The sequence below is a fragment of the Limanda limanda genome, chromosome 11 (assembly GCF_963576545.1).
Source record: "Limanda limanda chromosome 11, fLimLim1.1, whole genome shotgun sequence".
Lineage (NCBI taxonomy): Eukaryota > Metazoa > Chordata > Actinopteri > Pleuronectiformes > Pleuronectidae > Limanda > Limanda limanda.
Genome location: NC_083646.1, coordinates 26806272 through 26829394, shown reverse-complemented (window position 1 = coordinate 26829394; position 23123 = coordinate 26806272). Strand labels below are relative to the sequence as shown.

Genomic DNA, 23123 nt, shown 5'->3' with positions numbered 1-23123 from the left:
ACGTCTTTTTTATTATAAATACACATCATTGAACAGTTTGGCCATCCCATACCTATAGATATGTTTTTTAAAAACATTACCTTGTCTATAGGGAATAAGGTTTAACAACAGATAGGAAATGTTTTCTGATGTCTAATACAATAAAAAAGAAACCAGCCAGTGTGATAGAGAGGAGGTCATGTGTCTATTCAAAACAGATAAATCCAGTTTTATATTTAGACGTAATGGGAAATGCATAATATGACCTGAATCCTTAAAGACACAAGGAACATAAGGAACATAATTTGTTACAATTAATAGATTCCAACTTAAGGTACATTCAGTTTAATCCATCCTTAAGTTATTCAACAGTTGGGGAATCTTGGCTCCTGTTATGGAAAATGCAAATTTGTACAAAAAAAAAAAAGGGATTAGTCCGGAAGTTAGACCAAAATCTGGACTAAAAGGAATCCTAATAATAAACTGAAATTAATGAAAAAGCAAAGCTGCTCCCTTACATTGTAGCAGCAGGTGAACCCAACATAATATTTTTTCTTCTTGTATGAGATGATCTGTGTCCTTGAGTGATGCTTAGCTCCCACTTTCCCAAAATGAACAAGTTGTGGTGTTTTTTATTCTCAACTTAGATCAGTCCTAACAAGTCCCATGCGGTTGAGATCTTGAGCTCATCTCCTGCTGACAGTCCCCGGGTTGTCCATTCTCTTCTGCGAATCGGTTTATTTCAACACAGTGACGACATGCTTCTCCTTCTCAGACACCACAGGAACACTTCCTGGTTTGCTGTGCTTGCGGACGTTCCTCTCCCTAAAAAGCAAAGAAGAGTTTGAGAATACAGGAAATTCAGGAAAGAATGGGAGGAGGGGGTGAGCAAACACATATGAGGAGAGATTGAATATGAGACTATTGACCCAACACCTACGTCAGTGACCGCACTAATGTACCCTTAAAATAATGCATAACACACACATGGTAAATCATTCACAAGTCCAAACACACGTCTGACATATCACTGTCCTGCCTGTAATTAGAAAACAGAGCTGTGGACTGAGCTATGAATCACTGACCACAGGGCAAACTGGAACAATCAATCCACCAAACAAGCTGTAAATGTGCATGGGAGGTCTGTTGAGACAGTGTCATGCTGGGGCAGTCCGATCTGTGTGATTTTCCATTAGGCTTGTGTGATTGCATAGATCCGTCCCCATTACCTCTACATGGACGTAGAGGGAACTTCATTCCTGCAGCTAAGTTCAAAGTTCAGTTCCTACAGCAACATCAACACAATGGAAACTTACTTCCTACGGCGAGCCTCTTTCATGGTCCGCAGCTCTTTGCTCTCGTGGTAGATGTTCTTGGGTAGATGTCGGTGGTGAGCGATGCGTCGGATCTGCGGGTGGTGCTGGAACTTCTCCTTCAGCTTCTGACTGTAGTTGACAGCTGCCCTCTCTCTGGGGGCCAGCTAAATGACACCACAGTGGAAGAAATGACGACAGAGAGTCAAGCAACAGGCGAAAACTATGGAAAAATCCAGTGGGAAAAGAGAAATGTGGCATAACAAGACGTGTGGAGAAGAAATAAATGCTGTGGTGTTCTCCAAACTAAATAGCCACCCAGTCTGTCTGCAGTTAGAAAGATGACTGATTCCTGAACTACCAGTATTATGGGCAACGTTTGATTTGATCAATTTGATTTAAACAATTTCATTGATTTCTCAGAGTTGCTGGATTTTGATGAAAAGAAAATAATGTTAAGGGGACTAATATTTATGAGTGTGTAGAATTTAAATATATAAATTAAAGTCCGGATCTCGTGGATTTAAATGGGATTTCTTTATGAGGACTGTTGGGCCAAAATAACAGGAAATTGTTTGTAGGTTTTTTGTAATGAATTGTCTTCACCAGAGATTAGATCTGCTTTAGAGTGAATGCAATGCAGTGATATTTGTAAATGGGGAGGTCCAGAGTCAGGTCAGATAGTACGGCTTGGTTGTGAGTCGAGGATCACTGTTTCAGGACTAAAAGGCTAATTCTGTCATGTTTTCTACTGTGAACAGTATTTTTCTACTGTCTCTACTGAAGATCAGAGCAGGAAGGATAACACAACTCTGTAGTGTTGTAACTCCACATGAAAATGAGTCTGAGGCCTCATTACAGGTATTAAACTTATATCATCAACTTAGATCCTTCCCAGCATCCGAGTTTCCTGTGGTGAGGTAAATGTTATCTCAAATGTCTTGATTCCAGTGATGAGTATTTTCCACAGACAAATGTAAATATAGGATGGCAACTATATTATTTTAAATTTGCTGCATAATCTAAGACTAACAATCTTTAAACCGTTACAGTGTTGTGTTTTACATCACAAGATGTTGGTGGACACAGTAGGCAGCATCTCCAGCTTGACAACATCCTCATTCAGATCTGAGTTGATGTCTGTTAAAAAGTGAAGACACCAGCTCCGTAACATCGCTCCCTCTCCATCTCTCATAAAAACCAGCAGTTAGTCGGACTGGCCCTGGCTCCGTCCGCCCTCATCGAAAGCTCTTATTCTAATTAAAGCAATGATTTCTCTCTGATTCAGTTTGTAAGAGAAGACCTGTTAGATGCTGATCCCGGACTACACTATCTCCCCTCAGATACACACAAGGCTAGCCTTGTGTGTATCTAAATGCAACAGAGGTGTTACTTTCCAGTAAACAGCACTATGCACCATGGTGAGACAAAAAACTTCTGGAGACGAATGAAAGCAACTAAGGACAGAAACTAGAAAATAGCTGCTTAGAGAGACTGTGTGAAAAGCACGTAATGTGTATTATTCAAAGTGAAAAGGGTAAATCTTCTTCTCTACCTTAAGTTGACTGGGCTACAACAAGGTGCCAACTGTAATCTACCAGAAAAAAAGCACATCCTGTCTACAAAAAGAGCAGGACTTTAACTGCGGGTGAAGCAGTCTTGAAAGACGGGTGAAATGAAGCAACAAACATAATGGCTTGAATCAAAGAGGTATCATTGTCATTTAAAACATAATGATTGAAATTATGCCTTGATACGAAGTCGGTGCCAAACGTCACGGTACTATTCCTTTAACGGTACTGTAGGTTCACAACAGAACTGACCCGCCGCTGCAGGATGGCTGCTGCCGCTGCTGCTTCGAGGAAGGCACACATTGGATGTCCAGTGTCTTTGTACTCTGCCGTATTGCCCTGCTGCATGTCCTCAGTCCCCCACTGACATTCACTCACTTTGCGTGTTGACTGACACTGGTCCGAGGTTCTTGGGACCCGTGCAGTGCTTAGAGTTTGCTTTTGGAGTTAGGGTTGGACTATAAAACGATAAAGCTAATTATCACGATATAGAACTTTTCCTCGATAGAAATATGAGACATTCCCAATACGTCAGCAAACTTATTCCATCCATGTTTTGACAGACAACACGAACAGCGAATGAGAATAGCACCGCACAGAACCAATCAGGTGGCTGAAATAGAGTTACATCCACGTCAGGTTAGGTTGACACACAGAGCAATGTGTTTGGGCCTGCACAGAGGTGTGGACATTTCTGATTATTAGATGCAGGGCGATGCGGATGTTGTATCCTCAGACGCATTGATAAAACATAAAATATAATCTACTCATGTTTTCTGCTAGGTTCATTGTTTTAGCGAGTTTCCACCGCTGAATAATTATAACCACCGCTGCTTCAGGATCAGGACAGACGCTCATTAAAGGTCGGTTCCTACTGTACTCTGCTGTCGGAGTCTGACTCCTCCTCTCTCACCCTCTGACCTGCGATTTAAACACACCGTGCGATAAACATTCCCCTGCTGTGACACAGTCATGACATCAGGGTTAAAGTGACCGGAACGTTTAATAACTAAATAAATGCGGTTATCAATTTGAGTGTGAAGAGGGACAGAGACGAGCGCGAACATAAATATGAATTCAGCAGGCTTTTATAAAGATCTGTTCTAAGTGTGAGTGATTAGAAAAATTTAGAATAGCAGAGTCGCTTGTTGACCAGCGCAGAGTAATAGGCCTAAGTGCAGTGTTGCTCGTTTTATTTATATTGCGATATATATTGCTATCGATTCATATCAAAAAGATTATCGTGATAAGAGTTTTTTCAATATAATCTGGAGTCGAGCAGACACATCCGCACTCCTGTTGACGGCAGAGAGGTTCTTCCCGCAGCTAGTGACGCAACTTGGTGCGACGACACGTTTATCCAGGAACATAGGTGTTCATTTAGTGGATTATCATGGAGATTCTCTGCTTGTGGGTGATAAGAGACGAGCAGAGGAGCAGAATCACTTGTGGACCGGCACAGGGGGGAAGGCATCGGTATTGCCTAGCACATACATTTATATTGACTGAGAATAAATGGGAGCGGATTGATACAACCTCCGGGTCTAAAATACAAAGTATCTAATTTAACACTGGACTCAAAGGCTGCTGCCTATAAAGTTTTTAGAGGGAAAAAAAAACGAGTGGTGTGTTTGCAGCAGCTGATGGAGAAGTCCCAATCAGTTCAGACACTCGTGAAGCCTTGAATCAGCATTTCAGCATTTCTTGATAATTAAAGTACAACTTGATTGTTAATGCTTCATTATGGTCGGGAGTAGCCCGCTTTAAGTGATTGGCCGATTTAAACTGCTGATAGGAGCAGCCCTTGTCTGATCTCTTTAAGTGCAAAGCTTGCGAATAAATCTTCTCTCACACAGTGACAGTAAAACAAGTGCCAAAAGCGGGCCAATTTTCCACTCCGGAGCTGCATTAAGAGAATAAGCAAGAGAGAATCTGATTAGGGATGAAAGATGACTGCTGGAGATGGCACGCGAGAAGCCACGGGTCTTTATTACAGAGTCATGACTCGTATTTGGGCTACTGACACACTCCCCGGCATTTTACTGGAGCTTTATTTGTTAGTTAGTTGAGAATAACACAAGAATGGGGCCATTGGTTCAGCTAACCCAGTTATCTTATAAAATAGATGGGGTAGTCACTAACAAAACAAGGATATACTACAAGTCAGAGAGGATGTGTAAAACAACTGCACGTTTTTTTTTGGGACTTCCACCTGACACAAGAGCTCCTGTGCCAATTAGTACATTGTACTTATTGAGAGTGATTCTACCCTAAGTCAGCATTCATCAGGGCATTTGGCAACAGCAGTGCGGTAACTCCTGGCATCGTCACCCACACTAACCCAGCTGAGATGGGCGCAGGGCCATGGCAGTGTCGAAAAAATGCAGCCAACTCATAAAACACATTCAGATTATACAGGAGGGAGATACAGTATACAGTATGTCCGGCAGAAGAAGGAAATACAGCTATTGATTGGTCGCAGACATTTTGATGAGGGAATTATCTAAAAGCAGCCAATCAGAAACAAGTTGTCTTGAGTATGAAGCCATGAAAGCAGGAATGTGATGTAGAAAAGACGAGGCGGGACTCACCATTCCTAGTTTCTCAGCTGCGTTGGCTTTCCACAGTCGAATGTTCATTTCGTCAGAGCCACTCAGGACGTACTTGCTGTCTGACGACCACTTGACGCAGATGACATGTTGCATGCGTTTGGTGTGGTACACTTCCCTGAATGTAACAAAAGTAAAGAAAAACAATAAAAATAAGGAAGTACAAGGTCTCAGCTAGCAGTTAGGAAAATAACAAAAACTAAAGTTTGACTCAATTCAAGTACTTTGACGACACACAAATGGGACAGGACAACATTGTTATTATGTACTTTCTAAAAAAAACATTCCAAAACGCTGTTGCGAAAAATGGTAAAGGTAAAAATAATGGACTCAGTTCGGTAAGATCCCAGTTTGAGTTAAAATTACTACTTCATTGAGGTTGGGAGAAATTGCAGTCAAGAACCGACGTTGACTGTTTATAGGAAACTGGACAAACATAACCGTGACTACTTTGTTAGGGTTGGAGAACCTCCACCATCATTATTAGAATAGTTAGGACATATTTACAGTTATGAACAATTCCAGTCATGGTTTAAAGGATTGACTCTTGATAGAAAACATTAAATCATTAAAATAATACTGTCGGTGTAGTGGATGTAGTGGATTTATGGTTCACTTAGAAAGGTTTACTTCCGGTTAGTTCTTGTGGATTATGTAGTAATCTTGTTTTGCAATATATAACATTTATTATTTGACAACATATAAACAACTGTGTTCAATTCAGCTGAGCCAGTGTCTGGTTGTATCCACACTGGCTCCATAACTGCCATATAGTTTCAGGTGATTTTAACTTTTCCTACACTACAGACTATGGTTCGCACCTACCCACTCTGTGATGCTGTCTGGCAACATGCCCCAGTAACTGTAACACAACATGTGTGTGTGGAGCCTGACAAGTGTATAAACAGTACTCTATGTACCATTTTGCACATAGCAACCAAACAATGGAAGTGTTTTGGGCTAAGACAGTCAGTCAAAACAAGCACCCCCACAACAGCATCAGGCACCTATCTACTATTATCAGCTATGTAAACCAATAGACCTTTTTTTTTATAGTAGGCATACAGTAGTCATAATAGAAAAAGCACAGGACTTATTTATAACATTATTCAATGGGTCTGTTCTATTCAAGAGACCCATGACGATGTGACAATGAGCCCAAAAAAGCATTCAAACATCATTACTTTCAGTATTGACTCCTGAGCTTTTGCTAGAGGGACATGTGACATTGTCTTTTATGAAAAAGGCCAATTACAAACAATGATACGTTGAGGTCTAAAGCTGGATTATTTAAAGCAGACCTTTATCAGTGAAAACCAAAAACACTTTCAGTGCAACAGTGTTAATACAGACTTTTAACCTTCATGTATTGATGTTTAACAGTATGGTAAAGATAATCATGTAAACCTTTTTTTTTAGCTCCAATGCTAATAAACCATTAAGGTCAACACGTTCTGATGGTTACAAAGGATTTATAAAGTTATTATAATGTAAGGCTGTCACCTTTAATTCGAAATTCAAACATTCAGTCGAGCTCGGCGGGGAAGTTCATGTTTACTGTAATGACCTGTTTGATTTCAAAATATTCAATCTAGCAGCACATCAGAGCGTCTGAAATCATGTGTCTCCTGATCCAGCAGAGGGCGATAACTGTCGCCTTGACCTATTACCTCCTCTCTTGAGGCATCCGTATAGTGACTCAGTATTGTTACATTGTTTTGCTACGACAATGGTGGACGCTAGCAAGCAAAGCCGTCCTGAGCAAATAATCACGACATCAAAGCATCTGAGAATCGGCTTGTGGAAGTGTTTTGGGTTCTACACCATAGTTTGCTAAGCAACAAATCAATGGTGAGGCTGTTTGTCAACTATTTACCAATAGCAATCTGTGAGCTCAACTGTTAGCTGTCCAGCCAAGTGAGGCAGCCCCCAAACTCAATTTGAAAAAGGGACAGCCCTATGAAAAGTAGATGTACTTTATAGATTCCAGAAACAAAACTACAAATAAATATTAGCCACTATATTATCGCACTGAACCCAGATGCAACCTATACATATATATTGGATGAGATGCACCCCTGCTTTATATGGTGTTGTCTGTGACCGATGATGTGCATTGTCATCAAAAATGCCAAATGCAGATGGAAAAGGTATTGACATGTTGGCAAATGTTATTATTTACAGTCATATCCAGGTTCCAAGGCAAAAGCAATGACTCATAATAAAAGCCAAAGGGATAAGCTTCCACATGTTTGACATTTAATGTTTCTATCTGCTGTAAAATAAAGGTTTTAGGGCAATCTTTTCAGAAAACTGCTTTTTTGAAGGGCATCCCAGGTCTTAATTGGATAAAAGGAAAATGTGTTCCTCTGACTCTTCTGTGGTACCAGAGCTGACAAGCCTTATGACTATAGACCAGTGATAACATCACAGTAAAAATATAAGGCAGAGACTAGGATTATCATTTTCCCTGGCGTAACTGACCTGCTGCGGCCGACGTCCTTTGGGAAGAGGCGGATGGTCTTGTCAAAACTGGCAGATACAAACTCTTTCCCGGTGGGAGAGTAGTCCACGTCCAGCACTGCTGAGACATGGTCCATGTGCACTGTGACTGGCTGCTTCAGGTACCTCATGTCGTATGTGTAGAGGCTGGTGAGACACACAAATCAGCTCTTTTAGTGACACTGTTTACAAAAAGCTGTCAGAATATAAATGTCTCATTGAAAGTTTACACATTGATTTCCTTCATTCTTTAACTCACTTGTAGTCCTCATTTGCACAAGTGAAATAATATGCTTCCATAGGATTCCAGCATAGAGTGTTGCTCCTCATTGTCATGATAACCTGAAAAAGAAAACATGCAGAAGTTATATTTCTTATCGTTGCCTTGTACAGAAGCAGAGAAGAAGGCTCATTCCTGAAACAGCCTAATGACACATGCCCACCTTTTTGAGAGGTGCAGATTCTCTCATGTCATACAGAACGATACTTCGGTCAGAGGCACAACTTGCAAGAAGTTCAGTCTGTGGAGAAACACAACCTATTTAAAAAGTTTCTGTGGCGTGGCAGCTTTAGATAAGTCTGACAATAACTTTGAACATTGAAAACTGTTAGTGTGTTAAACGGTGAGTGTCTCACCTCCACCGGGTTGAAGCGGACAGAGCTGAAGCTGTCTACACCCCAGGTGAAGGAACGGATTGGGCTACTCCTCTGCTCGTCCCAGATGTCCACCTGCTGGCCACATGTTGCAAGCACATTGTCCTTCTGATGATGGTCCAGTCCTGTGAACACAGTCTAAGAGAGACAAGAATTGTTATCATAATTTGACCCTTCACTGATGATGCAACTACAATTGTCCTTGATTATAATATAGTAACTTATAACCCTGTTATAAACACAGTCAAAGTATATTACCATAAATAAAGAAAACATTCAAAGCAATGAGAATAAAAATATTATTTAACTCAAATTTGAATGAGTTCTTCCTTGCATCATGCCCTTGCCCTCCACTGCATTTCGTGGAGATCGGTTCAGTAGTCTTTGAATAATCCTGCTAACTAGCTAACAAATGCTAATGAAAAAATTACCCCATTGGCGGATTTAAAAAAGTGAAAAACATCGATAACAATTATATCAGATAGTCAGAGATCATACCTTGCCCAGAATAGTGTTGAGCGGCTCCTCTTCCTCTCCGTAACCTGGTGCCTCCATTTTCCACTGTTTGATGGTCTTGTCGTCACCAGCCTGTTTTACATAGAGCATAACAATGAGTCAACCAAAAACTAGGAGGTCAGTTAAAAACTTTTTTATGTTGTTGTAAAAAGAAACAGTCACCGTGAAGAAGGAAGTTCCACAATAGCGCACGACCATTCCCCGGACAAAACCTTCATGGGCTTGGAGTGTGCGGACACATTCCCGTTTGGTCAGATCCCACACCCTCACCTGAAGATCAAATACACATCCTGTCAGTGTTGTGTGTACAATGTCACACTTCATATCAAAGATGTTCCAATTCCAACAGAAATAACTCTGATACTTCCAAAAATGCTGGTTTAGGCATCGGAGAGCAAGTGAGACTAACAAGTGACCAGCACAAAAGTGAAAAGATCTAAAAGAAAACCAAGACACCATCAAATGTGTCAGAAGAGATTGTGCTGACAAGAGCTGACGCTGGTGTGTGTGTTGTCAAGAAAAGCACGAGACCTCTGCAGCAGAGTTAATACATCTCATCCTCTCTCTGTCTGCTCCACCTCTCGCCCAAATAATTAAGAGAATTTGTTGCTGATGTGAACCCACAGAGAACTTGTTGTGCATGTGTGAAAGGCAAACACTGTGTTAACTCTGTAACCAATTCGACGGACTTTACCCGCAGGTCATGTCTGAAAAAGGTATTAGTTTGATATTATATTAAACAAAACTGTATTTTTTTCTTCTTCTGACTTGATCTTTGTCAGTCCAAAACAGCAGTACTGTAACTGGCAGGGACTGTTGTAGGGTGGCACTACTCAAATGGTAATTTTAGTAGTAAGGACACCTTACAATATATAATTAACAAACAAATGAATAATTACAGTAAAACCAGGCATTCAAATTTTGATTAGCAGATGCAAAGACTAATCAGTGCAACATATTCACACAGGAATATGTGAAACCAAGGTAAAAATCAAGTTAAGGAGGCAAAAACACTTAACAGTACATATGTGAATACAAGAGTGACTAAAAGCAAATGATAAAATCTGATTAGTGAGGGATATACAAGATGTTATATATGGAATATGAATCTAAATGAATGAGAGTTATATTCCTGTTTATACAACAATGATAACAATCTTCACGTTCATACAAAAACAATAGCATAGAGCTGATAAAATACGTTAATGTAAGTTGCTATTTTGTAACATGTACTGGTATCCGATCGGTTCTCTGGATCAGCCGATATGCAAAGTACAGGTATTGGAATCAATATCAGGAAGTGAAAAACGTATCGGAACATCTATAGATCAAATTGCTTAAATCGAATTATTTGAAGCAACACATGTATATCCTGGTGGTTGGTTACCTCTCCATCACAGGAGCCAGACAGAAGGGTGGAGAGGCTCTTTGTGTGCTTGGCCATGCAGTTCACCCCATCCCTGTGCCCGTCCAGAGAGGCCAGGAAGGGCTTGGCAAACACCCTCTCCAGCTTGGTGGCATTCAGAGCCCGGCAGTACTCTCTGTTCACCTCAAATGGATGCAGGGTTGGGTCATAGTTTCTAGGGACTACAGACGGAAGAGTCACTTGTTAATGAGCTGACACAATGATACGGTTGCATGAGGATGAATGTAAATCTGTGTCAAAAAAAAGGATGCAAACTTTACTTTGAAGTGGGTTAAATTGACGAATGTGGGGATATTATGCAGCCCCTTGTATTAATTAAACTGTTTACTAGTGATTCACCTAATACGATATGGTGGGTCCTGCACACAAACTGTAAGGCGATTCAACTTTATGCATGTTGTTTACTAAAGTTGTCACTACTGTAGGATGTGAAATCAGAATCGGGTTTTATTGCCAAGCATGTTTACACATAGAAGGAATTTGCTGTTGTGCAATTATAAATATAGAAAATACAATAATAAAAAAAGAAAGTTAAATATAAAATAAAAATAGGCAGGAGGAAAATATGTCATATTTAAGTTTACAGACAACAGGAAACTATATGGTGACAACGTAACTTGAAATGCTACGTGCTGTGCTACACGTGCTATGAAGTGTGGGTATTTACTAGAATTCGCGTGTCTGTGTTTTTAGGAGCTGTTTGTTGAGCAAAGACCAGTTAGCATCCTGCTAGCATCGTGTTAGCTAAACTGTGTTTAGCTTGTATGAGTTTCAAGTGTATCTCTTACCACGTTGAATATCCAGCTTTGTTTCCCGGACGTAGTCATCCGGGTTCCTCGAGAGAACCTTGACTTTCATTTCGTAGCGACGAACAGGAATCACGCTTTGAGAAACGCAGTTGTGTTAATTTAAACAACAAAAATATTAGCAAGCATTGGTTTTTCCAGCCATGTGTGTGGAAGAGGAGGAGATAACAGTTGTCGCCGCGTTGCATTGTGGGATCGCCAGTCCTCCCGGTTGTGTCACAGAAAAGTAAAAACACCTCACATGTAGCATGGGACAGACCGGAAACTGTTCCTAAAACGCCTAATGTATTTTAGGCATAGACTGTTTTAGGCCAGTGTGTGTGTTAAAAATGAATGGCTTTTCTATGGTGTATCTAAATAAACGTTTAGACCGACTTTTACTACATGAGTTCTTAGGGGATCATTCATTTCTCTTTCGGCCAGTATAAAAAAGCACAGTAACTCTTATAACCTACACTAACAATAGTAATTTTACCTGAGGTGTGGCCAAAATTGGTTGGCAAAACTAATTACAATTATGAACGTATTTATATGGCACCTTTCAAGTTCTTTACAATATAACAGCTGATGAAAGTAGGTAAAATCCTAAATAAAATGTAACAAGATAAAACACTTTAAATAGTTTTAACAATAATATAGATAACACTGTACAGAAAAAGGCAGTTATAATAGATTTAAAAGAAGACGCTGATTGTACCTGCCTGAGCCATAGACTGTCTGGTCCAAGCTCTCCAGACAGGGAGTTCCACAGCTGAGGCTACCGAACAGTAATAGCTCAGTAACCATAGAGACAGATTTTGACACAGTTAGTGAGGATCTCAGGCAGCGATCATAGTTAGCAGATGGCAGATAGAGGCAGGAACAGTCAGACCATTCAAGGTTACAAGCAGTGAGATCTTAAAATCAATTCCAGAACTCACAGGTAGCATAGTGAAATAAAGCAAGGAATGGTGTAATGTGGTCACTTCACATGACACAGAAAATCAATGTTATGCTTTCACACAATTTATCCCGAGGGGAGGACGTATACAGTAAATAGAAAAGGACCCGAAATGGACCCCTGGGGGACCCCACAAATAGAGGGGCACAAGAGTAGGAGGCTTCTTCCCGCACAACTGGAAATTATCTGTTTGACACTGAAGAGATTCCAGTGCGACGTGATACCAAAAACTAGTGATGGCGAGATGAAGCTTCATGAAGCATTGAAGCTTTCCATCCAATTTGTTCACTCATGGGCCGAAGCTTCATGGTGCTTCATTTGAGTGATTATAAGGACACCATGGCTTTTGTGTGTGAAGTTTTGAATTTAATAAATGAATGAATGATGTTTGTGATGCCAATACATAAATTATGAACTTATTAATATGGTGACTGTCTTTATGATACAATGGCGGGGTCAAAAGGGAGAGTGGAAAGAAATTGGGCAGAGGGTTGTGATGTGAATGTGCTTGTGTGACTATGGGAAACATTTAACACATAAAATATGGACAAAATTGAATTCATTTTTATTTAAAAATAACTTTTCCACAGTGCTGGGTTTCAGGCGGTATCTTTTTTTTGCAAACAAACGCAATATAAAGTCCCAAGTCCACAAAATGTGACGGGGGGTTCCATTGCGGCCGGCTCGCGAGGCTCTGATCTTCACCACCTACGTCATCAACACGAGCCTCGATACGCGCTTCATTTTATTTTGGAGGTTTGGGCCGGAAGTTATCCCCATACATGTGTTAGCTTCACGCTAACTCACTTCCAGTAGTAGCAAGGTCGAGCAGAGGCACCTCAACGTGACATGTTGCACAGTATCAGATTCTCACATGTCGATAACGTGCTTCACTTTCTAACGTGAAACCAACATGAGGAGGTTTCAAGGAGCGTGTAGCAGCTGTCCACCATGTTTGGAATCTGCAGCAGTGGCAGTGAGTTATCGCCTGAGTGGTTTGTAGCAACATTTTATTTTTAGCTCTTTAACAGCGCTAGCTGACAGGAGCTATCCGACTGCAGCTATTTGACAGGAGCTAGCTTCGGTAAAACCACAGGTAGACATGAGCTCTTCTCCGAATCCCGGCTCCGCTAATGTGACAGAGACGGGGCTGTCCAGCAAACCCGTGTCTCTTCTGGGACATGTCCAACACGTCTTCAGCCATGTGAGGATGGAGAACCTGGTGGCAGGACTGAGTGGCGGCGTGGTGTCCACACTGGTGCTTCACCCCCTGGACCTGGTCAAAATCCGGTTTGCAGGTACAGTTTGAAATCAAGTAATTAATGTAAATGTGATTGTGTACAGACATCTGCATCACCACTGTGTCCCACCAGGGATTACAGCTGCATATCCTGAAGTAACATTGAAATAAACCGTGTGCATTATAGATCTGATATAAAGTATGTTTCAGTGCACTGTGTGTGCTTGTAGAATGTGATATTAATTCACCAAATACACGAAATACACATCTTTAGTGCTGATCTTGGATGTGTTTGTATTGCAGTGAGTGACGGTTTACACTTCCGACCTCAGTACAGAAACATACTGCACTGTCTGAGAAGTGTGTGGCAGCAGGAGGGCCTGAGAGGACTGTACCAAGGAGTGACACCCAATGTCTGGGGGGCCGGAGCATCGTGGGGTCTCTATTTCCTCTTGTACGTAGGTGACAAGCACCCATACAAAAACTGTCGATTCATGTGTGTGCATCATGACATTGTTCTTGTGCCATTTGTTAAATTATCTGTTAACCCAAACTGTCCTCCCTCACAGCTACAATGCAATCAAGTCGTACACAAAGGAGGGTCGTCAAAGTGAACTGACCGCCACAGAACACCTGGTGTCTGCAGCCGAAGCAGGTTAGGACCACATTTATCTGAATTCTGTTGCCTCACACATACACACACACACACACACACACACACACACACACACACACACACACACACACACACACACACACACACACACACACACATACACACACACATGGACATTCAGCTCAGAGTCAACAACAGCAGCTTGATTACACTGCTCCTGGCTGGCCTCAACTCACAGGAGATTAGCCTCTGACCCCTTTGTCCATTGCAGTCATGTGGGGTCACAAGAATCCATTTCCTGTTTGGCAAATTAAGTTAGGAGCTGAAAATGAGGCTTTTGACAACATGAAGGCAAAATTATGCTTTAACACTCATATACGGAGATGTGTTAGTTGTGAGTGGAACCTAAAGGAATCCATATCCATTTATATTGAAATATGACTTATCATCATGTGACAGCTATGGCAAGTTGTATACAGCATTATTTTACAATCAACTTCACTTTAACCAGCTCTATTCTCTAATTGACTCACGAGAACTCAACCACCTGATCCTGTCTGCAGGACTAAGATTCCGAATTTGAAGTAGCTTGTTGTACTTGTTAACAGTCATGTGAGTCTATTCAAGTGGCTGCTACATGTGCTTCAACAAGTATGTTTTTAACATGTTTACAAGCCTCGCCGTGACAATTTCCTATTTGTCTTCACGCAGGCATCTTGACGCTGACCCTAACCAACCCAATCTGGGTCACCAAGACCCGGCTGGTGCTGCAGTACAATGCTGACCCAAACAGCAAACATTACAAAGGGATGGTGGACGCTCTGGTCAAGATCTACCGCTATGAAGGAGTGCAGGGACTATACAAGGTTAAAGAACAGTGTCTTTTTGGACTTGTGTGTAATCCAGCAATACAAGAAAAGCTCTTTTTGTGTAATGTCACCAGAGGACAAGTTGTTATACGTTGTTTCTAGAACTGAATTTGCAGCACAGACTGCCCTAATGCCCTCTCCCAATTCCTCTCCTTTGGTCCTTACCCTGGATATGAAGTGCCCTTTGCTGGTAGTGGAGCCACAAGGCAGAGGGCTAAAATATCTTCCCCTAGTAATTTGGACGCCACTCGCTACCTCATCTGCAGCCAACCAACGTTATTACAGTCATAAATAATTTCAACTAACATTATTACATTCACAACCGTTATCAACCAACATTATAACAGTGACACATCTGATTCTTAAGGTTCTTACATTTATGATTATTTTACCCACAGCGGTTGTCATCTTGCATCGTCCGTTCGTAAAGCATTCAATAATTTCTGTCTACCCCTTTGTTTTTAAGGGGGGTCCTGAAAACACTACGTTTGAAGCGGTTTGAAGGCATAGATGGCCACTCCCCCTAAATCACATAGATAAGTGGGACCAAAGTACCCCTTCATGGCCACCCGCAAAACAAAGGGGTAGGGCCAAGAGGGGAGGCGTAGGGGTGAAATGGGACTGGGTCCAAGTCTTGCTTGACTGTAATGAAATTTTAGAAACATTAGTCTATTATTTAGTAATTGGTTCACCACTAGAGGGCGTTGCCTCCCTCTGTTGGTTCCTCTGTTAGTATGACACTAACTCCTGATAATGTTATTAACTGACAGGATTTTTACACTGCAGTTTTGCTCCTTCATTAATATTTGTATTTAGTATCGCTTCACAATAATTGTTACAGATTGCCAAACTGACAGACAGAAAGTTATGGACCTGGTGTTGTAGGATTTTCTGTTGACAGTAATTCCTCCTGAATAGCTTCAGGCTGATTAACAGTGTGTATTCTTTTCAAAGGGTTATGTTCCCGGTCTGTTTGGCACATCGCATGGAGCTCTGCAGTTCATGGCGTATGAGGAGCTCAAGAGAGACTACAACAAGTACAAGAAAGTACCTTCAGATGCAAAGCTGGTGAGTCATTAACCCCCGAGCCACAGGCAGACTGGAAACATGCTCAGTGTCAGTGTTAAGCTGAAGCATGAGGTTTGTATCTTTTCAGTTTAATGAAGACTGAGACCACAGTTGGTAACTAGCAGTTGGAGAAAAAATGACTCATTGGTTTTCTTGCTCTGCTCACTTCTTAATCCCTCTCTCTTTCTCTCCATTCGTCTGTCTGTGTAAACAGAGTGCGATGGAGTACATCTCAATGGCAGCATTATCAAAAATATTTGCTGTGGCCACAACGTACCCGTATCAGGTGGTGCGAGCTCGTCTGCAGGACCAGCACAATACATACAATGGAGTTATTGATGTCATAAAACGCACGTGGAGGTATGATAGTGATCTTCTCGATCGTTGAACTTGTCATCCTCTCATCAGTTTCTAAATTTGGTCCAGGCTGATTCAAGGTCATTATTTAAATTTTCCCTGCAGGAACGAAGGCGCCATTGGATTCTACAAAGGCATCGTCCCCAACGTGTTACGAGTCACTCCCGCCTGCTGCATCACTTTTGTAGTTTATGAGAATGTGTCACACTTCCTGCTGGGGAGGAAATAAATGTGGCTTTAAAGAAGGACATTGGACAGCAGCAAAGACTCTTTGTGCCACATGAAGAAACAGAGCGAAACACATCAGACTGAACTCTCACAGAACATGTAAATGAACCTACATGAGAAGAATTCATTTTGACTGAGACTGAATAGAAAAAGCCACCACACAGAATAACAGAATAAGCAGTGGATTTTCTTTCTTTCACTGCAAGTTCTGGATTTCAGTAACATTATGATGGGTTGTCTTATTCATCCTGAACTTTGACCATGGTGGAGGGTTGTGCTGCCATTTGCCTTAATGGATTTAACGCTGTTGTGATGGATGATCACCTCTTTTTTTTATGGCTTTTAAATCATAATGTAGTTATGTTTACATCTTGTGGTAGCTCGTAGAAGAAAGGGACATAGTCTGAAATGGTAAAAGCTGACCATCAACATCAAATAGAGATCTCAGGTTTCTAATTGCATGCACGCACAATATAAGTTTGTATTTTAAATTATTTCTTTATGTGAAGAGCAAGAAAAAGATGTTATTGCATGTAAACTCTCCAATGTCATTTTTTTGTTGACATTATCTTTGTTTTTTTTGCAGCTAATGTAATGTTTTTTTATAAAACCCAAACAGCTTTATCTCAATTGTCTCGTGTGGCCTGTTGACACCTTGTGTTAAATGAAATTATATTTCAAATCTTATCAAACATTTCAGTGATTAGAAGTAGTCACATCAATGAGTTAAATTCTTTATAAAAAGGATTGTTTTATTAACAGTAACAATTTGAACAGGTCGTATGAGTACATAGTTTAAATATTGTCAATGTCTTCTCACAAAGTCTGTTAATCTGTTACTGGAATGTAACAGCACCCACAAGAAGAGAAGCTACAGTACAATGTTTATTTCTGGTGGACAGAATGACACAGTATTCTTGTTTGTAGGCTTGTCATCTAGTGTCGTACTCCAGCAAGATAAAAGAGAAGAAAAAACATTCAAGTTACAATCAGTGATGTTGTGACGCCTCAGCAAAACCATACCTGATCATTTTGGAGGGCCAGAAAACATACTACACTGCCACGACTGTTTGTTTTTATTTATTTAGGCAGTTCCTCAATGATGACCCTGGATACTGAGTTCCAGCCTGTAGATGCGTCACCTCTGGGGTAGTCAGAGCAGGTCCCCACCCACACGGCCACATCTACCAGCCCGGCTTTCACGCCCTCGCACAGGCCTTCAACTGCAGAGGGACCAAAAGAGAGAGAGGATCGTGTGACAGAATGAATTTCAGTGAACATGTAACCTCTTGTTTTGGTTTTATTGACACAGTGGTGAACTTAAAGAGAAGTGCTTTAAAGTTAGAAAATTGCTTACAAGGCTTCGCAAAATCCCCCAAGCAATTAAATTACCACATGAAAGGAAGAGTTTTTTCACATCTTGTAAAGAAGCTACTCTCATCTAACAGTTAGCTTAGCTCTGCCCACATGTAGCTAAAGTAGCAACAAGAGAAGCTAACCTGTCTAGCAGGTAATGAAGATAAATAAAACTCGGAATATTAACTCATTGGAAGAAACCTGCGACCTCCCGATAAATACGTTACAAGACACAAAACGGTGAAAAACTAAACGTAGCTTTTACACTTTGTTTTTCATTTGGAGTCCACAAACATGGTGAAATGTATTCAATGAGTTGCGGAGGTGTTGGTATGTAGAGCTAGCTGTTTTCCCTATTGACTGTAGGCCTATGTAAAGAAGGACGACTTGACATCTCCCCAAAAGTGAAGCCAATGCGTCTTGATTTACCCCTGGTGGCTCGCTACAGTATTGGTCCTAAGTCCTGCCTCTTCCATTTTAGTTGATGGGACACAAACCTAACTAAAAAGTAAAAGTATAAATGAAATACATTTGCTTGGTGTTCTTTCGGCTGGTTCATATCCCTCAGATGTATTGTTTAAGCGCTCATGTTTCTGGTAAGTGTGGTTTTATTAGCTATTTGATGCTATGATGATGCTACTCAGGATTAATCACAACTATTAATGAAATGGCTGTTTGTATGTTAGCACAGTCCAGGGCCACCAGAGGGCTCCAGCAGGTCTACTATTGCCTATGCATGGTGGGGATTATGTAGCACTAGCACTGAAGGCACAGAATTTCGGATACAGATCCTCTCTGCATCTGATAATTGATATCTGAAGATAGCACAGCCTCTATCAATGGGATCGCTACTACAAGCAGTCAAATGCGCAAGATAACAGCGTTCGTATCCACAATATCATATTTTAGCTGCATTTCTGGAGAGTGGCATAAAGTGGAGACATGTTGTTTCCACCTATTTCTAGACATTATGCCAACCAGCTATAGCAACATGAGGAGGGGTCTTTGTGCAGCCATTTCTGTATCTTTATGAAACGGAAAGTCCAACTATAAACAAGTACAGCACATACTACTACACATGCTGTTTGTAAATGTTGACCCTTATCCTTGTATCATAGTCCCATATTTGGAAAGCTCCACAGACCTATCTAGCTCTTATCTAACTCTGATTAAGAAGGCAAAAATACTATATCTGCAAAGGTTGACCCATTACTATTTCATTTCTTAATAAGCACAGGTATATTAACATTCTGGAAAAGTATATGTTCCCTTTATTTATTGCACAAAAGATCATATGGCTCCAGTCGTACCTGAGGACGTTCTGTGAATGTTGATGGTTGAGTTAAGCTCTGGGCTTCCCTGGTCTAAGTAGATGATTGACTCTATGGGCAGGGGTCCAGTACACTCGGCTCCGTTGAAGGTGAAGTACCACCTCTGGCAGCACGCGTTCTTACACTTGAGTCTGAGGGAGCCACTGAAGAGGACTCTCAGGGCGCTGTCTGAACGCATCTTGGTGAACGTACAGTCCTGCAACACAGCATTTAAAGTGATTGTGCCACTGATATGCATTGGGTTGGCTGTGCAACATTTATGTGACTTTGTAAAATGCTCCAAGTGAACGCTCCTTTTTTCTGTGTCAAAATACTTACAGCGACTTTACCCAGGTCGATTCCATAATTCAGAGAGTTCCAGGCACACTGCTTGTAGTTGGGCTTCCAGGGTTCCTCGAAGATCTCGCTGATGCACTCGCCTTTCTCACCTTTAGAGCCGTCGCGGCCAGGGATGCCCGGCGTCCCCGGAATGCCATTGGCCCCAGGGTTGCCTTCTCTGCCAGTGGGGCCTCCTGGCCCCTGCATGCAGCTGCCGAACTGAAAAAACAAGGAAGAGAATAGAAGTGGAAATAGATAATGAATGGAAGTCTGCTGTTATCAAACATCCTGTTTTAGATTTTATGTTTCTTTCAGTTAAATCTTTGTTTGGACTGCATGCACCACAGACAACTCAAAGCTGCCATCCATCCAACCATCACACGCAGGAAGCCAGATTATTGCTCATTTACGAGTCACATAAACAAAAACACCGCTGTTGGGGTGAAGTAAGTGTAGAAACAGATGTGATCCAAACCAAGGCAAAGCAACAGAACCAGCAACCGTGACACCATGAAGCAAGTGAACAACAGACTGAATGTTAATGAGGAACGGAAATCTTGGTGATGGCCTACATCAGCAGTTGTCTGGCCCCAAATATCTCGGTGTGATTCATTCTCCTGTGAAATCTGCTGCTATGTTTAAACAGATGCTGCTTCTTACTCAAGCTGACTCAAATACACCGAGACATGGAGACAGGGGAGCTCGCCAGAACCTACCACATACAGAGGCAGACACAATGTAGATCCAAAAAGCTTCATGTAATGTGTTCTTCAAAGACACCGTTTGACCAACAGATTGCAGAGTGTAGATCAGCTCTTCCAAGTTGTTCGTCTTTTTTTACTCAGTTGAGATTTTAATTTTGGTGTAGTGATTTGTGAGTGTCATGTACTCATTCATTTAGTCAGGACAGACATAAACTGACACGTGGAAGGGCGTCCTCTCCCTTGGCTCAGGGTTTTCTCTTGGGTCATTGCTTCCCCTTTGTGCTCAGAATGCAGCTGTGGAGCATGTTATAGGTGGCACATGGCCAAAAGACACTAAGACAAAAAAATACTCCCAAGGAGGGAAAGAACAAAGAGCCTTTCCTCGTCTTTATGTATCTTGTCCAGACTTCAGTCTCTTTGGTAAAGCAGAAAAATCCAGATCAAACCATTTGAATCTGAAGAGAAGGCTTAATGTGGAGCGAATTACAATATTTTAACATCAGTTGCAGAGTAGCAGATAGTTGAGAGTGTGTTTTAGCCATTAAGTGGCTTTGCTGGAGCAACCGGGTCTGACATCATCTGTCCTGGAAACCAGACAGTCTGTGATGACTGCAGTTGATTGCAGGTTGGTATGCAAGTGCTATAACACACTTGGGAATTTATCTTAAAGAAAAAAGGGATAACACCTCTGAGCGTCTTGGCTAATAGGTGGGAAGACGTGAAGGTGGCAAACGCTCTATTAATCTGTTTGGTTGATATTCGCCAAGGAAACCAGTCTGTTTTAATAAGGGTTGGATTTTTGGAGACCTTTCAAAGCGTGGAACTGAATGGAACCTCTGTCCACAAAGCCACACAGCTGACTTTTATATTAGCTTCCAGTCTGCTGTTTCTATAGTGGTGCTGCCTGCCTGCATGAATTACACTCCAGCCCCCGCTGCATATTAGTAGCACACAGTCTGTTACTGTAACCCATGCGTAAAGGCTGTATTTGCCCCCAAATTGCTGAGGAATCAGTAGTATTTCATGCATCAGCCCAAACTGAGGCGAGGGCTGAGGCTCTCCTCGAGCATGCAGAGCGTGGATATAAAGCCGGGCTTTGAGAGTTCTTCAGATTCAGAGCGACTCCAGGAATCAGAGCAGGATTTTATGATTACCGTGTTGCTCAAATGAGCAGATCTCCTCTCTCCAGAGTGACTAGTGCAGTTGGGCTTTTCTGCATCATTTCCACCAGTGCACTAGATACAGATGGTAAAAATAAGATGCTATTCATTATGTCCTGCTCCTGTGGTCTCAGCTGTGGAATAAGACTTTGGAGGATAACAAAAAGCGGAGCTCAGTGGTTGTCACTGTGTGGCATGCAGACTCTGAGTCCCTCTGAGGGCAGGGGACCCGCAGAGTCTCCCCCAACAAAATAAACATTAGTTTCACTTTCATTCGACTCCCAAGAGCATAAATCGTGAATGTGTGTCCACTCTGTTCCTCCACCCAACTACAACCAGGCACGGTTATGTAATTCTGCTCAGAAAAGTCTAAGGGTTGGTGAAAACTAGTACATTCGAGGGTTGGTGGACTTCAATTACAAAACTGAACCTTGCCTTAGTTATTTTTTATTTTTTGAGAAAATTACTAGTTATTTGATAATTTAACACATTATCACAATGTAACACATTTAGGACAACTTTCACCCCAAATCAGATAAACATTACAAATACACACAGGCAGATAGATAACAAAGAAAAAGCAGACAATCTGTGAGCCAGACCCCAACTTCCTGTTGGGAATTCTTTTTTTTTTCTTCTGTTCTTTCAGCCTTGTGGAGAGCAGCCATACACTTAGAATAGTATATAGAAACAACTGACCATACAAAAAGCTCTATGTTTTATCTGCTGCCAGGTAGTTTTTGGTGACCATTGTGACCACACCGACTGAAGTGTAAGCCCACATGTGGATTATGTGCGTGAATCAGCAACTTTTCTTTCTTCTACTTTTTAGAGGGGAAGTCAGTCTTTTAAGTGTAAACCAATTGTCAGTTTGAAGCAAAGTGCACTATAATGATAATATATACTTTAAAAGGTACAAGTGACAAGTAGAACAATATCTTGATTTAAACCTGTTTTTAAGTTTTTCATCATGGGAAGCCACACAGACAATCCACAAATCACTGTCTCCTATAAAGTTACTGAACTTTTAGAAGTGATCATAGTGACTGTGTGCTTCATCTCATCTGCTCTCTCTTACCTTGTCTGCGTCGGGATCCTTTCGGTATCCTCTATTTCTCACCTTTTCCACGCCATACAGAGGCAGAGCCAGGCAGGCGAGCAGCAGCAGCAGGCGGCCAACAGCCAGCACAGACATCATCATACAGCAGAGAGCAGAGACTGAGTGAGTGTGTGGCGACAGTTTGACTCCAGCTGCAGGCAGTTTCAGTCCAGAGGAGGAGGAGGAGGAGGAGGGCAGAACGAGAGGGGAGCAGCTCGTGAAGCTGCAGGAACCAACTCTAAAGAAAACAAAAGAAAATCAATGTCAACATCCCTCTGCGATTCATATACCAGCAGAGAGGCCACCCCCTAAAGGAAAATTTAGCTGTTCACAACTTTTCTTTAACTCATGAGAAATAATTCATAGTCTCATGTAAAGATTACTAAAGTCTGACATGTTTAGAGAAAGGTCTAGAGAAGACCATGCTAAATAATAGAAAAACAGTTCCCACAATGACCAAA

General features: G+C 41.5%; 3 protein-coding genes across 4 annotated transcripts; 1 reads left to right on the top strand and 2 right to left on the bottom strand.

Annotated features, from left to right (window-relative positions):
- Window positions 1–11532, bottom strand: dcaf13 (ddb1 and cul4 associated factor 13). The gene is made up of 11 exons (XM_061081073.1): window positions 11359–11532; window positions 10532–10731; window positions 9307–9414; window positions 9127–9216; window positions 8611–8766; window positions 8418–8495; window positions 8234–8316; window positions 7957–8121; window positions 5455–5590; window positions 1296–1459; window positions 1–804 (listed from the first exon to the last, which is right to left on the bottom strand). Exons 1-11 carry the CDS (start codon window positions 11426–11428, stop codon window positions 717–719), a joined length of 1338 nt encoding a protein of 445 aa, XP_060937056.1. The 5' UTR covers window positions 11429–11532; the 3' UTR covers window positions 1–716.
- Window positions 11533–13144: 1612 nt separating this feature from the next.
- Window positions 13145–17278, top strand: LOC133014120 (solute carrier family 25 member 32-like). Its single transcript, XM_061081267.1, has 7 exons — window positions 13145–13614; window positions 13860–14010; window positions 14126–14211; window positions 14884–15038; window positions 15996–16109; window positions 16324–16469; window positions 16572–17278. The coding sequence occupies exons 1-7, from the start codon at window positions 13419–13421 to the stop codon at window positions 16693–16695; spliced, it is 972 nt and encodes a 323-aa protein (XP_060937250.1). The 5' UTR covers window positions 13145–13418; the 3' UTR covers window positions 16696–17278.
- Window positions 17279–17774: 496 nt separating this feature from the next.
- LOC133014121 (collagen triple helix repeat-containing protein 1-like) lies at window positions 17775–22761 on the bottom strand. Of its 2 annotated transcripts, XM_061081268.1 has the most exons (5): window positions 22642–22761; window positions 21558–21638; window positions 19700–19918; window positions 19361–19577; window positions 17775–17917 (listed from the first exon to the last, which is right to left on the bottom strand). In XM_061081268.1, the coding sequence occupies exons 1-5, from the start codon at window positions 22759–22761 to the stop codon at window positions 17775–17777; spliced, it is 780 nt and encodes a 259-aa protein (XP_060937251.1). The 2 variants fall into 2 exon arrangements, with proteins under 2 accessions (XP_060937251.1, XP_060937252.1); XM_061081269.1 differs by lacking the exon at window positions 21558–21638 and having other exon boundaries at window positions 22642–22758.
- Between the last annotated feature and the right edge of the window lie 362 nt (window positions 22762–23123).